A 16,406-nucleotide genomic window follows, 5' to 3' on the forward strand; every position below is an offset into this window, starting at 1 on the left:
AATCTTATAATCATTTTCCAAAGTGCAGACCTAATAGCCTACAGGTAGTTTGCCAAATTTTTCCACTTGTAAAGTAAACTAGATTAAGCATGAAGTTAAGAATCACAAGCCATCACCCTTTGCTAGTATAAAAGAATATAGACAATCTTTAAGGTCCCTTCCAACCCAAGTCATTCTATGATTCCAAGAAGTTGTGAGGACACAGACATCCTCTTTCATAGGAGGCACCGTTTTACCAAGTGTAACTGCACAGCTTCTACTGAAACAATCATTAAGACTGCAGAGGCCTGGTATCACTAAATATCTCAAAATTAACAATAAAAGAGACATCATCTTAACAGTACCACTTCCACCCAATGATTTAATTCACAGATGTGGCAATTTAGTTACGTAAATAAATCTTAAGGTTCATATTGTTCAAAGCAGACAAAAAAACTTAGGGTAACTCCTAAGAACATCTCATAAAAAGCTTCTGAAAAAGAATGGGGGCCAGTGAAATGTCAGAGCAGTTAACTAATTAAGAACAATCATTTGGCACTCAGCTGGCCAAGAGAATCTTAGCACTCTAGAAAGAGACACCAGTGGCTGGTGATATTTCAGCAAGTAAACCAATTAGTAAATGCACTGTTCATTTGAAGATGCAGGAGAAACTGGTGAGAATAAATTCTTTTAAGAGTAAAACGAATGATTTGGGGGTTTTGTGGGAGGGGATCATATATATTTGAAGCATATATATATATTTTTTTTTCTTTAATATATATATATATATATTTTATTTTTTTTTAATCAAAAACTTCATCATGACTAAATATTAATGTAGTACTGGATAAGAGCGGAAGAACATATGGACCAAACATTATGAATGAAATCAAATAGGAACTTCTCAGCTGATATGCCCAAAAGTTGAGCATTATTAGGTAAGAATAGTGTTTAAGGACTGCAGTAAATGAATAATAAAAAAACCACTTGCGTGTTGAGAAAAGTTTCCAGTACATGACATCAATTCATTAATGCTGGCAATTAGTAGGAAGGAAGGATATGTCACGTACAGAAGAGCAATCTGCCCTAATCTTGGAAATGCTTAGGATTAATATGCTGCATAATAAACATTGCTGCATAAGCATACTGTCATTTTGCATATGAAAGAAGTGGAAAGTACACAGGCAATACTGAAATAAATGCTATTTTTAGTTCCAACAACCCATACCTATTTCCACAGGTATTGAAAATATTTTTAGATACTGTTTCAAGCCAGCAATTCTTCCAAGAAACAGTGAATACAATTCTTCTCAATGAAGCAATTTCATAGGAAAAAGGTACAATAATATCTGTGAGGCCAAATGTACACACTAATAAACACCTGTCAGTATTAGTGCTCTCAATTGCTTAATCACACATCAGCATAAACACTGAAGTAGCTCCTTAAAAATGCAGCGCCATAGAAAACAGGCACAGCATTAGACACCAATACACAAACCTACTTTGAACGTGGCATCCACTACAGTATAATAAACTGAGATATTTATTTCCAGAGAACGTTGAAACTTCCACACCACTTAATGGACTTTTTAGGTGAAGTGTACAGTTCCTCAAAGATTAATCACAAGGCCCGAAAACATTCCATAAAATGTTACCTGTTGACACCTTGGACATTTAATGATGTCTACATAATGGAAAACTTTATTAGAATAGAGTTCTATTTAATAGTCATTTATAAAGGATTAGCATCTCATTTAAGCCACAGACAGGTTAAAAATATGAATAGTGTAAATTGTATATAGCTAATAAAGACAAAAAACGGCACAGCCCAAGATAACGTAATGGGCTGCTACTGGCTCCGTGCAGACTAACTTCAAAATACAAATATCTTGACTTGACAATGTGAGTTAGCTTAGTTTTCCTGCTGACTGAGCCAGCGACAGTAGAAATGAAGAATGGTAAGCTGGTGGAACTCCTACAGCAGAAGAAGGGAATGGGGTAGACACAATCAGAAGATAGAGGAACATCACAGCACAGGGCCAGTAACAGCATCAGAGAATGAAGGGAAAGAGAAGGATGAGGAAACTGAGTTGTTCAAGAAGTCTGAACAACATTAAAAGACAAGGGAATAACCACTGCAGATAAATACAGTCAGGTCAGACAATATAATAATGATCAAAACGAATAAAATTAACATCAGTTTTTTAAACCCAGTAATGACAATTAAAGCTTACTACTAATCCTTTATGAATGATTTTTAAAAAAATATCTTGACAGAAAACATAATGTATTTATATTAAGTAAATAGATGAAAAAAATTATAAATATTTTTCAGTTCTGTCCCTCATGAGGTGCAAATAACAAAGAGGTACCTTGTGCAGAACGGTAATATAGATAAGTAAATCATCCTTGTATATTTACCAGTCCTCATCTTCTGGTATCTTGCTTAAGGGAGGGTTCAGGCAGTATATATGATAAGCCATATTACATTCATCACACAGGAGTTGCATGTGAGCATCCTGTTTTCCACCACACAAATAACACGAACAAAACCGGCATTCCTTATCTGGATCAGCCCTACAGTGCTTGCACTCAGGGCCACTTTTTCCTGTCAAAAACAAAGAAAAAGTCAAATGCCATGTATCCTAGATAACTGTATTACTGTAGCAATAGGAAACAATTCTTTCTGCTCTCAAACACCACCCTCTTGAAAATGGATTCTTTCCACACTGTTACTTTTATTTGACTGTCCAGGCTAAAGGGATGTCTTCTTCATATAAACAAGCAGCACTGACAGTGCCCAAAGGGCTTCTCTTTTTTTTCTCTCCCCACTAGCCCATTGTGCCTCAGCACCCTCAAGATGCCATCTGCATACTCTCCCTTCAGATAAAACCCTGCACAACCTTTAGTTGGAGGATTCTTAAATATAGCTATGAAGAATCTGCAACTAGGTAATTGGTAACAACCAAATAAAGAAAAAAATGACAATCTAGAACAGATGTTTCCCCCTTAAAACTAAGTTTAGAATTGCACAGAAGAATCAACTGTCTAAGTTCACAAGCACCCCAAAATCATCAGTTGTTCACAATAACAGTTTAGTTTACACACACAGAACCACTAACATTCAGTTTCAGCTCACTTGGAAATTTGGACTCAAGAGCTCACATAAAAAAATCCCAAACATCAGCACTGATTTTCCAAAAGATGGAAAAAATGCTTTTATAGAATAGAAGAGCATTTAGTAGCCTAAAACAGATGTGAAAGAGTACAGAGAAGAAATACTGAATACATACAGGAGAATTTACAAGATTTACAAAAAAAAAAATTGAAAAAAATGGGAAGTCCAGAAAAATGAGAGAAGAATCCATAAGAGAACTTGATCACTGCTGAAGCAATCCTTCATTAAAAGAAAAAAAAATAATCATAGGATCATAAAATATCCTGCATTGGAAGGGAACCACAAGGATAATCAAGTCCTTACATGCTCATGTATATGATATGTGTGAAAATCATCTAGAAATGCCATGGAAGTGAATCTGAGCTTAAACTAGCCCAGTACAATGATTGAGTACATCCAAGCTGGCCTGGAAATACTTTCTTATCTGAAAGAAGCAAGTGCTTTTGAATCAGGAGGAAAGAAAGACCAGAAACCTACATGCGAGTTCAGATCTTGCAGTAGGAATCTAGACAACTGAAATAATTCAGAGATCCTTTTCTGAAAGTTTAGAATATTTAAAATTTAAAAGGGCTACTACCTAACTTTCTTCACCCATTTTGTAAAGTCTACAACTTGAACTTCTGGCCTTCTGGCCCTAATACAACATACTATAATTTTATCCTCTTGAACAGACAGACTGTTCATCTGAAGCTTTGAGGTAGCTGCAGATTGTCAGAAATGCTGTAAAGTAGGAAGAACAGATTTTTCTTTCAAAAAAAACCCAAAAAGTGTTATTTTACATTTTAACTACTGATAATGGCCTTCAGTTTGCAAGAGTACTTTAACATGTACTCTCTTACTGTAATCTAACCGGAAAACCTCAATGCAAACTTAGAAAGGGGAATAGGGAATAGCAAATATTCTTTCGTATACAATTCCAGAAGAAAAAATTAACCTGAGTTACAGTAGTTCAGAAGCTGAAACAGCTGGAATACCAACACTTAAGATAAATTTTCTCAGGCGAACTATCTGAGAAACTTCCAAATTGTTTGATAACATCTACTCAGAATGGCAACTTGCCAAGAAGAGCACATGATAAGGACAGACAAAATTATCCATATCATAATCTTGGCCAAAAATAGCCCAAAGCCGTTAGTCATACAAAAACCGCTACTTTCTGGAACAAGCCTTAGTGAATATGGCCATGGTCACAAGCAAATACATTCAGAAGAAATCTAACGAGAAGGTCTAAGAATATTACACAAATAGAGAGGGTACAAATGAAAAATCGTAATATTTAAGAAAGCACTGCCTTTTTCATAAAAGATTTAATCCTTAGCAAAACAGGATTTCTTTCATTCTAAAGCACTTCTGCCTTTCTGACACACTTTATAGGAGACTAGAATTTTCAAACTCCATGGGTATCTCCCCCCAGAGGTCTTTGACTCATACAAGACAACAGGGTTCAAGTACAAGTTTTCATCTTGTCTTATCTTTATTTCTTATTTTTCTTCACCATGAGATATTGTTTAAGTTGATACATTTAGAAGCTGGAAAGCTTATCACTTCACTGTAAGTTAGCTTGCTTATATAACATAAGCCATCAACATAAATGCTTCTTTTAAGAGATGATTCCTGAATAGAAAGAAAGGTGGTTAATTTACCAGAAGAGTTCTGGATACTTTTACATTTTTTCTAAATGTACGGAGAACAAAAGAAATAACTGAGGGTTCATGGAAATACGTTCACTTCTTACTTAGGAAAAATTTGACCTCACAGCATAATAGACATAACAGAAAATGTAGTCAACATGAATAAGACATCAGCGTAAAAATTCTGCGGAGAGAAGCTCTAGACTGAACGTCTTATCAGAAAGGGGGACTGGAATGCTAGATATTGTTTTATGTCAACAGTCCTTCTGGATGATCTTGAGCAATGCTTTTCACAAGTGGAAGGAGCACAGCTACCCGCAATTTTTAAGAGAAAAAAATAGAAAAGTTGAAAAACTTGAAAGAATGACTGAAAATGAAAAATTACTAGCTACAAATAGAACACCTAGTGAGATACCATGGAAACATGATGAGCAAATCTGTAAGGCCACCAGCACTGGCTCTTTGACTGAGCTCTCCCTATAGAAACACTGCCTCATCTGATAAATAGCAGACAAAAATAAACTTTTTTACCTGTAACTTAGTACCATGGGTTGTCTAGGCTTATGAAATTTACTGTTTTCCTTTACAAAACTAGTTTCTTAGGCCAAAGATTAGCAATAATCTTAAAATAAATTAATAAATAAGCAAGCAGAGGTTGACATATTTATTCAATGTTCAATGGTACCTGAAGTTTTTTGACATTCATCAGTATACATATGAAATTCAAACCATCATTTTCATTACCTGACTTTAATTTCTCACATTTCTGCCTTTAATCATGTTCGTCACTGAAATACACTGAATACTCTTGGTCCTACTGAGACAGGCCTGTTTGTCCCTACCACATAATACACTTGGGGTTGCACATATTATTTTGCATTCTCTTATTTTACAGGAAGAGTTATCCCACGTTTATTCTACTCATATTGATTCTAATGGAGATAATGTACACTGATGTCCAGCTTTTAATTTCATTTTACATAGAAATATTTGACATTCATTAACAGGTATGTAACTTCTTAATTTTCTAACAGGTTTTAGCTATGATGTTTTTCCTGTACTGCAGAATTTAGACTCCCATTCAATAACTACAAAGTAACTGCCTTATATTTAAATGCCACAGCTAAACTTATATTGACGCACCATATACATTTTTCCTAATTGACACGCACAAAGCCTAAATAACATATAACCACAGACAAAAAATTCTCCTGCACTGTTTATCCAGCTGAGTAGTTATTCTAACTTATGGAAAAACACAAACAGGAGCTTCATATAAGCAAAAATACAATCAGTGCATTTTCTGATTGTGTTCACAACAATCTCATGGAGCATTTAAGGCCAGTTAATTTCACCTGATGTTGTAACAAGATTATACCATACTTCTGTATACTTTTCATAGCATACATATAAAGTAGCTGTGCATGCAGATATATGCAACATATTCAGAAATTTTAAATACAAATTTGGACTAGAGAAATACAGTTGAGAGGCAAAGATACTGTACTACGTTTGCCTTATAGCTTAACAGATTTGCACTGTGCATAAGTGAGCAATGACAAGACAGCTTGCTACAAAAAACAGAATCACACGAACAGAAATGAATAGGGCAATGATGTAAGTGAAAATAAGGAGCTTGAATTTGAAGCAATAAAAACAAAAGTCAGCACAAGAAATAGACAATACAAAATGAATAAATACCCACTCAGGACTGAAATGGTCCTACTTAGCCAATTTTGTATAATCAGCAATATAGTAATAATTCATTACCTTAACACATAAATACAATTCAAAATTAATTCATTAAACAGAATACATGTGAGAAGAACTACAAAAAAAAATTATGCCTTTTAAAAAGCTTCATAAATAATTATACTTGCAAACTAAGTAAATATGTTAATGTAAAGCAGTACGTGTAAAATCTGTCATGATATAATTAATGAAAATAAATATGTGTTTTTAGATGCTGCAAAATCCCCTTGATTTTACTAATAAGACAAACACTTTTTTTTTTTTTTTTAATATTTGTACTTTCAGGATACCACTTCAAATGGAATGTGCTTTCTAAAAAAAATTGTTTCTTCAGATGACTGCGAATTAGCAGTAAGCAGATTAGTCCTTGTGCATTCATAGCAACCCACAAAAGCTCTGAAGAACACCTGGAGTCTATATCTAAAATATTATGCATCTATTTCATTTTTTAATTCAGAAACATCTACTAGTAAAGGTGGAGATCAGTCTCAGTCTCACTATGGTGAACAGTGAAACAATGTATTTTTAAACTTTAGACAAATGTCACATCGCATTTTACATATGCTACCAATTCCTTCCTTTGGTTGTGGGGAAGATGAGGAACTAAGGCACAGTTATTTTTAGAAGGTTTTGTTGGGCCAAATAACCATTCAAATATTAAATATCTGATTCTTTTCACAGTACTAACAGCCTGTTATTTATTTATTTATTTATTTATTTATTTATTTATTTATATATAATTCTTATGTAATGACAGAGTTAAAGAGTAGAATCACAGACTAGTTCTGTCTTTGGCATTTATTGATTTATTAGAAGATTGAATGATATGTCAATTGTCATAGAAGTTCTGGTAATCTGAATAACTTATGAACTCATTCTACACAGCTTGTTTGGAATGTTTCCATTTCTGTGCTTGTAACTCACAGAACAAAGATTTTAAAACACACTTTACAGTGAATACAATTTTAGAACAGAAATATAAAAAGAATTACATTGCTGCTTTCCTGCACATGGAAATGTTTACTATTACTTTTCCTTTCCAGATCTTATTTGTAAAGAAACATCATTCAAGTACTCTATTTTTAGGCCTGTTCAAATAATGAAAAAAAAAAAAAAGAAACACATACTTTTGAAATCTCCATCACCAAATGTCAATGGGTAAGCTCCTGGCTTTTCAATCTTGTACATTTCCTCTATAAAAAGGATTTTACAATCATTTATCGTGTCTTCTGGGCCTCTGAAAAATAAAAAGTACATTCAATTTACTTCCACAGGTCTAGATTCAGTAATTCACGAATCCTAAGCAATGCAAAAAATCTTATTGGTATTTTTTTTTCAACACTGATTCAATTCACACCAAAAATTCTATGTAAACTAACTTCTACCAAAGCCAAAATACATACTCTTGCACTCTCAAGAACAAAAGACTAGCTCACTCTCCTCAGATTACTGGCTACCATGTCACAGAACGTAACTGAATAGAACCTTACTGACAGCCATCCATAACACTGCAGTTCTATCTCTACAACCACAAACTGTTTTGTTGCTGAATGCAACAACAGTAAAAATCATATCCTCTTGAATAAAGTGTAATAAACATTTTAATGAAAATATATTGTTAGAAATAAACCAGGACTGTGTCTCACAATACACAATAACGGTTGCTACTTGGAACCTGTAGAGTAAGAAAAGCGATAAAAAAGATAACTGTAAACTAATAGAAAGCTTCAAAAGGCTTCTAAAAATTTTTGGAAAACTAAAATCTAGTCCTGCAAACAATACTGAATTTTATCTACCAAGAGTAATCATTAATGACAGAATTCAGTGCAAATCCCCACAGCAGGCAAATGATTTATGACTCCACAGATTAAAGGTGTTCACTTGCTCACATTCTAATTCAATTATAAATGCAGCAGGAAAGAAAAGGCTATACAACTCCAACGCTTTTCAAATGTTTCTTTTTCCTCCCCCCTCATGACACTGTGCATTCTTGAATGTACTAAATTATTTAGAGCTGATTACTAATTTTCACTATAATCCAGACTGGAAGAATTTATTACCGAGCACATCCTCACTAACTTCACTGAATCATGTGTTATTATCAGTTTCATAAAATAGAAAGGAATTTGCTTGCTGGAGAGCTTCATTTCTTGCAGAGTGTGATACCCAGTTATTAAAACAAAGTCTGAAGGATATTCAGGTTTGCTGAACTTCTTTTCAAAAATTAGTCTAAGTTATACTGCTGTAGTCCTACTTTTTGTTCCAGCAAATCTCTTCAAAATCTGAAATTACACAAGCAACTAAAGGAATACAGACCACAGATGTCCTGGCTTGAATTACAAAGGTTATAAAGTTTAACATTTTTCCACGACTGTTATGTTTGTAGTTAAAATATCCATTGGGAATGCTACAACAAAAAGAACGTATTTTTTTCTTCTCTGCCATACAGAGACATTAGATGTGCTGGACATAATATAAAAGCAGTAGCACAAAGTCAGTCTATTCCCAAATTAGACAAGAGTTAAGATTATACAGATTTTTACAAGGCTTTGTTATGAATTAAAAAAAAAACCCACACAACAAACTACTGCACTGTTCACAGTTCATTATTTGAAATAGATTATGCAAGATTCTGCTAACCAAAACTGAAATGCACTGTGTCATTATGCAGAAATAACAAAAACAAATAATTAAAGATAATGATTAAACATTGCCACACTGGTGACAATTCTCTAAGCATAGAAGATCAGTGATGTTTCTTTCAAATAATTAGACTACACAAGTCCCTGAGAATACATCTGAAGGGTGTACAAATTTTCTAAGCCTTACTTATAGAGTATTTGTAGGAAATATTCACAGAGACTATTTAAAAATCCTTCTGAAGACAGCCAGGTGGTGTATTCGTACCAAAAGCTCCTACCTGGAAAACTACATCAGACTACAGACAGGTAAGGAAACACTATTATGGTCCACAGTGAACGAGGTTAACCACAATAACAGAACATCTCCAACACTGCCAGATGGGTAGTCTGGTGTATGGAAGCAGTTAGAATGTGACCAGATTCACAGCTCTAAATGTGTGGGGGAGCATGTTTACTACTGCTAAAAGCAATGTGGGAAAGAAATTTACGTACATATCTACCCACAAAAACATGCATCTAGTTAAAGTAAATCCATCTAAATCTCACTACTGTTTCTGTTTGTTACTGATGCATAAGAGTGGTTTTTCCTATCAAAGCAGACTCAAAGCCTTTAGCCTCCCTAAGTTTGAAGTAGACAAATGAAACAGCCAATGGAAATGTAAATTAAGATGCTCTATTAAAAAGTTTCTATTTGTCTGTTAATAGTTTGTGGTAACTTGAATTTAGGACTTGACTTGCTCAAATATTTTGCTTGAGGGTGTGCCTCTGCTCCTTCAGTAAGACCACAATTCTCAGAAAAGAGGCCATCTCTGGAAAGAAAGAAAGGCTTTGCTCTCTCCCTCATCTCATTGTCTGCTCCCACCACTTCCCCTCTGCTGACACCAGTTCTTGGACTCTGCCACATGCTGTGTGCTGACTTAACCGAGAAGAAAACTAAGCCTGAGAAAAACCCACAAGCAACAAAAACCTTTGTGGTGGTCTTAAGTTCTGCAGTGGTTTAGATCTCCAAGGAACTACAGTTTAAGAGGACTTTGATGGTGTCTTGATTCACTATAATTGCCTTTTACATGTACCAACATTTTGGCATCTGCATTTATTTCAACCGTTTCAACTCCTTTCAGTGTTTGGAGGGTAGCAATTCCCATTGTAAATCATATGCATAAACAACAATTGCTAGCAAATTTCAGAGTTCGGGGATACTTCAACAGAACATATAAATGCTACATCAATGCAAAGACATCAGTCTGATAGAGAACAGTTTGTTCTTCTGATTTAGAAAATAAGGTATTTAAGATAATTTTCTTTTGCACACTAGGTGGCATTGCTTAAAGCAGTTCAATCCACTGTAGGAAATATCCCTAAGATTTATCTATATTTCTATGCAGCGCAGTGAACACAGGAAAGCTAATTTCCTGCACCTCAATCTGGACAAGACTGTATGGTCCAACTACTCACACTAAAAGGCTGGACTCCAGCTTCCGTTGGAACCTGAAGGCATTGCAAAGCATGCTGCATTCTGTGAATGATTACAGCACTTAAATTCCTTCAGCTGTCATCACATCTGCAGATCTGCTTGAACAAAATCTCCAGCTTTGGTTTAAAACGAACTGTTTATCTAGAAAATCCTCCCTGTAGCAGATAAAAGAGTACTTTTGAGAATGACTACCCCTTTAAAAAGGCTGTGGGGATCAGAACAACACTTCAGGGAAAGGAGAAATGAAAACTCTTCTCCAGTAATGTGCAAAATCCCTTTGGATTATCTAGGACATGACCACAAGTTCACGGTCATAAAAAATTATGCATTTAGATACAAAGAGGAAAAATTGTACACAATCTTGGTCAGAAAACACAAATACAACAACAAACAAATACAAATGGAGCTTCTTAGAGCATCACAGTTTCCCTGCTTATTTTTTATGCCCTGGGGAGTGTTTTCTTAACTACCCTATACTTTCTATTAGTCCTAGATTCTTTAAAACAAACAAACAAACCAGCATATCACTACAAAAATAAAATAAAATTTAAAAATCCACAAAAAACAATACATATACACACAAAACAAAAAATAAAATAAAATAAACCAGCAGTTCTCCTGTTTCTTTTCAATGCTACTAACCTAATTACGCTAGGACATTCCTTATCTATACCACTGCTTGCTTTTCTTGTTTGCCCAGCTAGATAGTCTGAATCCTCTAATTCCTAATTCTAATAACACATAAGCAGTGAATGCATTTTAAAACTAAAACACACAATTATGTCTTATTTCTTCTAAGTAACATGAAATGTTAAGTTTAACAAACCATGAGTATGGATTCAAATATCTGTATGCTTAGAATGAAAAATAAATATACCTTAAAATTTAAGCATATCTGTGTGGTAAAGTAATATAAAAGTAAAGTTGAATAATACGTTGGATATTAGTCAGTATGCAAGTACAGATGTATCTACTAAAAACTTGAAGCATAAGGCATTAAATAAGTTACAATTTTGTTACGAAATGTTACTCTTGGGCTCAGTGTAAATCAAAACATAGCTGCTACAAACGACTCTCATACAGAGACAGGTCTTAAATTCTAGTACACTTCAGAAAAAATCAACATATTTTCAAAGTATATTTTTCCTATTTTTAGATCTTGTTCATCTTTACTATTTGCTTGCCTTTATATTCTATCACTATGATAAGCAAAACAGATACTAGAAAAGACATAAAACATTAATTTCCCTGTCTGTACATTGTCTTATTGTTTACAACTGTTTTACTTTACTGCATGCAGTTTTTAGAAAAGAAAAAAGGTGGAAGAATACCGTAAGGCTGTGGTAGTAAGCTATGGAAGCTCATGCTATTGATATCTGTATCTGTGGGGAACAAGCCAAACCTGAGTTCTGTAAAATATTTACCAGGAATAAATCCACAGACATCAATTAAAATATGAAAACTACTTTTAACTACACAGATTAATACACTATTTTCTTCAAACATGTCAGTAATAGATTTATAAATTTAGTTGAATAATGTGAGTACACCAAAAGGTACTGCAATAAAAATTCTATTAAATGCAAAGAAAAGAGTTTAATCACCAACATCATTACTGAAAGTCATGTCTGTACTATGTTAACCTCGACGTGTTGAAGCTCATCATACTTTTTTCTGTAATTAGCAAAATACAGAACCGTATTTAACTTCTACCTCTACAAAGGCACTTGCAAAACAGTGCAAAAAATGTTTAAGTTACTAGTGATTTGGCAGCACCATGCCATATATCCATGATTAAAAAAACTAGGATTTAACAGACTGAACAAATCTTAGAGGGCAAAAAATCTCTTCAGAAAACACCTAGACTAAGGTGTTAGACTAAGCTTCCACTAAAGTGTATCTAGTATTTGAACTAGAGAAAACATGGTATTTTCTGCTTTGAATAAGCAAGCAGAACTATCACAAGTTTTCGACAAAGCTAGCATGTTCCAATAAACATCATAGCTACAGAACTAGAGAAGTTCAGATATCACTGTGACAAATGATCGCCTTCAAGTTTAGCCTTACCAAAGCTGAAAAGCTCAATTCAGCTAGTTGCTCTTAAGTCTAATTCCTCTGCCAAATAACACGCACAAGAACTTCAGTGATCAGACTATGCATAACCTATCTTTAAAATATCTAGTAAAACTGTGATTACATTATTTTGTGAAGCATAAACAAGAAACATTCTGACACCATTCAAACAAGAAAGTTTTAAGTTTTTCACCTTACCGCAGTAAAAATGGGATGTAAAAAATCTTATGTTATACATTAAGCATAGTAAATGAGATTGCACTTGTATTTCATGTAAGTACACTAAATCTTTTAAATAAATATAATTCCAAACCAGAGCCAAACAAATCCTGCAATACAGCAGAATTTGTAACATAAAATTTCCTTTTTGACAAATTAGCTATAGTCATAAAGAAATCTTCAACTGAACATTCTCATATCATTTCTTTCCCCCTCCATACTTCTTTTTGTTTACACTTTCAAGTTGCAAAGCAGTCTAGACATATAATATCATAGTTGATTAGAAGCATGTTATGTGGGCATTATCCTAGATATTTCAAAGGTCAGCTTTCAAGAAAGCAAATGCTGCTAGAAGACAGTTACCACACTGTGAATACTCAATCAGTTCTTATAGCTTGAGAGATTTACTTAGAATTGCCACATCTCTCTCTGGAATTTTCTGGTTTTAAAACTTTAGCATATTGAAATTAGAAAAAAAAAAAGTAAAAAAAAAAATCAACATGCACTAAAAGTCAAAATACAAACTCGAATAAAAATAGTAAAACACTGAGTTCCTAAGCAGAGCACATGAACAACATTTAACAGTCATTATTTTAAAAGCATTATGAGTACATTAAAATCATTAGGCTAAAGAACCATGTATGTGCCATTAAAATAAACAACCTCTATGGAAATATACTCTTGACAATTGAAAACATCTTATGACATTCACTTTAATGTATTTAAACATTGCAAACATTGGAGCACTGGAACAGGCTGCCCAGGGAGGTTGTGGATTCTCCTTCTCAGGGAGGTTGTGGATTCTCCTTCTCTGGAGATACTCAAAACCCACCTGGATACCTACTTGTGCAGCCTGTTGCAGGGAGTATGCTTTGCAGGGGGGCTGGACTCAATGATCCCTAGGGGCCCCTTGCAACCCTTACAATTCTGTGATTAGAATGTAAAAATTACTACTGCTTGCTTTACATTAAAACATAACTATAACTTTGGCTAGACTGCAAACACATAATGTTTGCATAATTAAATAAAGGTTAAAACATATCCACATAATTACAGTGCTCACCACACATGAATACAGATTTGATTTTAAACAGGCTTCTTTAAGATGACTTACTAGTATCTTTCCACATAAAGACTGTATATTGCAGTGATGATTTTACTAAATTCTGCAAAGGTGAATAAAATCACAAAGAAATTATTTTATTTTGCACTAAGTACAAAAATCAGACAGTATTATCAATATTATCCCAGAGCATTCCACCTTCGTTTGGCTTACCATGAAAATATAAGTGCACAGCTACAAAATGGAGTAGTATCAGCTATGCTTTTTGTTCAACTTTATTTATATTATACGAGCCACTATTATGGCTCATACATATATACATACAATTTTTCAGGATTAGTAGAAGACTTTACTGTTAGAAATGTTACGACCTAATAGGAATAAATGAAGTAAAATAAAGTAAAGCAAAGCAAAACAGAACACTCATTACCCCACCTCCCCCCCTACTACTAAACTTTCATATTCACATTGTGACTACATACATAAGCCAGCCAGGAAATTACTTTTTTAACATCAGAAGCAAGCATAACTCTTCTTGTATTTATAAAATAATATATTATAGGTCATTACACGCAAGAGAAGCTTTGTTTGCAGGGACTACACTTTTTCATTAGTTTGGGATCTATAAAGTAGATGAATATTAGAAAAATAAACATAACTTCACGTCTGGAAGCATGAAAGCACTAGCCTTAAAGGATAGCAAGTCACATTTGCTAGTCCTAATAATCTATTTACCAGAGTAACTTAGCAGCATGACTGCTCTAAGCCATGAAACCTACCGAGAAGACAGAGGAAAAGGCAGTGAAGGAGGAAGGACAGGTCCCACCCTACATGCTGGGACCTGCAGGAGGTGCACCCGCAACGAGCACCTGCCCATGGTGCTGTAGAAAGGCCCCCGGCTCGGAAAAGGGGAGGGGAAATAACTTGACATGGATTACAACACTCCACTCTTGTTACCAGTTTCATGGTCATCCACAGATTCCACTGCCATGTGAAAACATGCAGCTGTCAGAACATCTATAAAGTACCAGGAAAAAAAGGAAGAGTTGGTTGAAGACACACAGGGATGGAACCCCAAAGGCTTCATGTTTGAAGGACAAAGATAAAGCAATTGTGCTTTATTACCGGACATGACCTAAGCTCAGCCTGGTTCTCCATTTGTCTGTGGGCTGAATCACAAGACACAGGACAACACAAAGACAGTTCACAACATCATTTCAGGGTGTCTGGACCGATCAAGTCTTTTTTTACCTTAGAAAGAGGCAGAGTCAAAATTAAAGTTGGCAGTTACTAGAAGAAAGTAGAAGACATTACAAAGATTTTGTTTTCCTTCATTCCTGATAGTAGACACAAAACAGAGACTTATAAGGAATTTAGATGCAGTCATAACAGAAGACCATTTTGTACACAGTTAGACTAAGAATCTCAGTTCAGGAAGACAAGAACCACCTCCATTAATACTAAAAACATCCATCAGGATATAGGCCCATCAGAAAGTAATTAATAAAGAAATAATCTTGAAAACACATGAACAATAACAAAAATACTACAAGTAAATAAGTAAAGTACTTGAAAAGAGAAAGAGAGAAAAAGAAACAGGAAGGGAGGGAGGAAGGAAGAAAGGGTGAAAGAGATGGTGGAGAACTGAAGGTACCCACCTTAAAACATTAAGAAAAAAAACAAATATTGATCTAAAGGCAAATGAGAACTGCTTGTGGACAAGACCAAAAACACATTTCCAGCTTTCAAAAATCAATAACTAATGATTCTTGTGTTTTGAATGTACATGACAGCATTAGTTTAAGGAAAAAAAAACGACATCTAGGGATCTTTCCACTCAAACCAGGACAAATTTTTTATCACCAGTAACTCCTGAAAGTCAGACAGTATGCAGACTGACAGAAAGTCATAATTAATTGGGCATTTAGAGGGTCCTTCATTATAGATGGTCCTCATTCTTCCCATTGCTCAACTTTCTTTACACAAATTAAATCAGGTAATTGTGCCATGATGACAAATTTCATTACACACAATATTAAATCCACCATTTAAGTGCCTAATAGCTATTACGTAATGCAAGTACAGCATTTCTAGTTCTTCTGTGTATATTTGGAGTTAGTGATCATAGTATTATTACTCATTTCTAGGCAAGCATGTAACTTCTGGGTAAAACTGTTAAAGAGATTGCTTCAACAAACAAGTGAGGAAGCTGCAAATGGGGTAGGCAAGCAAACAATATGGTATGATCAGCAGGAACACAGCAATTAACAAATCAAGGCTGAAGTGCAATCACTTCAAGGGTAGATATTGGAAGAAGGAGATGCCAGCAGACTAGTTTTATGGAGAACGCTCTTTTGCCCTTCCTGAGGAATCAGCACACTTGGGTGCTTCCTTG

At 34.5% G+C, this 16,406-nt stretch overlaps 1 protein-coding gene across 1 annotated transcript in view; it reads right to left on the reverse strand.

The window, feature by feature from the left end:
- UHRF2 (ubiquitin like with PHD and ring finger domains 2) overlaps positions 1-16,406 on the reverse strand; it is a 77,167-nt gene that overhangs the window by 19,199 nt on the left and 41,562 nt on the right. The window contains exons 5-6 of the mRNA XM_031606167.2: positions 7,668-7,777; positions 2,401-2,587 (exon numbers count right to left, since the gene is read on the reverse strand). Coding sequence (XP_031462027.1) covers positions 2,401-2,587; positions 7,668-7,777 — 297 coding nt within the window. The remainder of the gene's footprint in view (positions 1-2,400; positions 2,588-7,667; positions 7,778-16,406) is intronic.

Source organism: Phasianus colchicus, chromosome Z, assembly GCF_987193195.1.
Source record: "Phasianus colchicus chromosome Z, bPhaCol1.hap1.1, whole genome shotgun sequence".
In the NCBI taxonomy this organism is placed as follows: Eukaryota; Metazoa; Chordata; class Aves; order Galliformes; family Phasianidae; genus Phasianus; species Phasianus colchicus.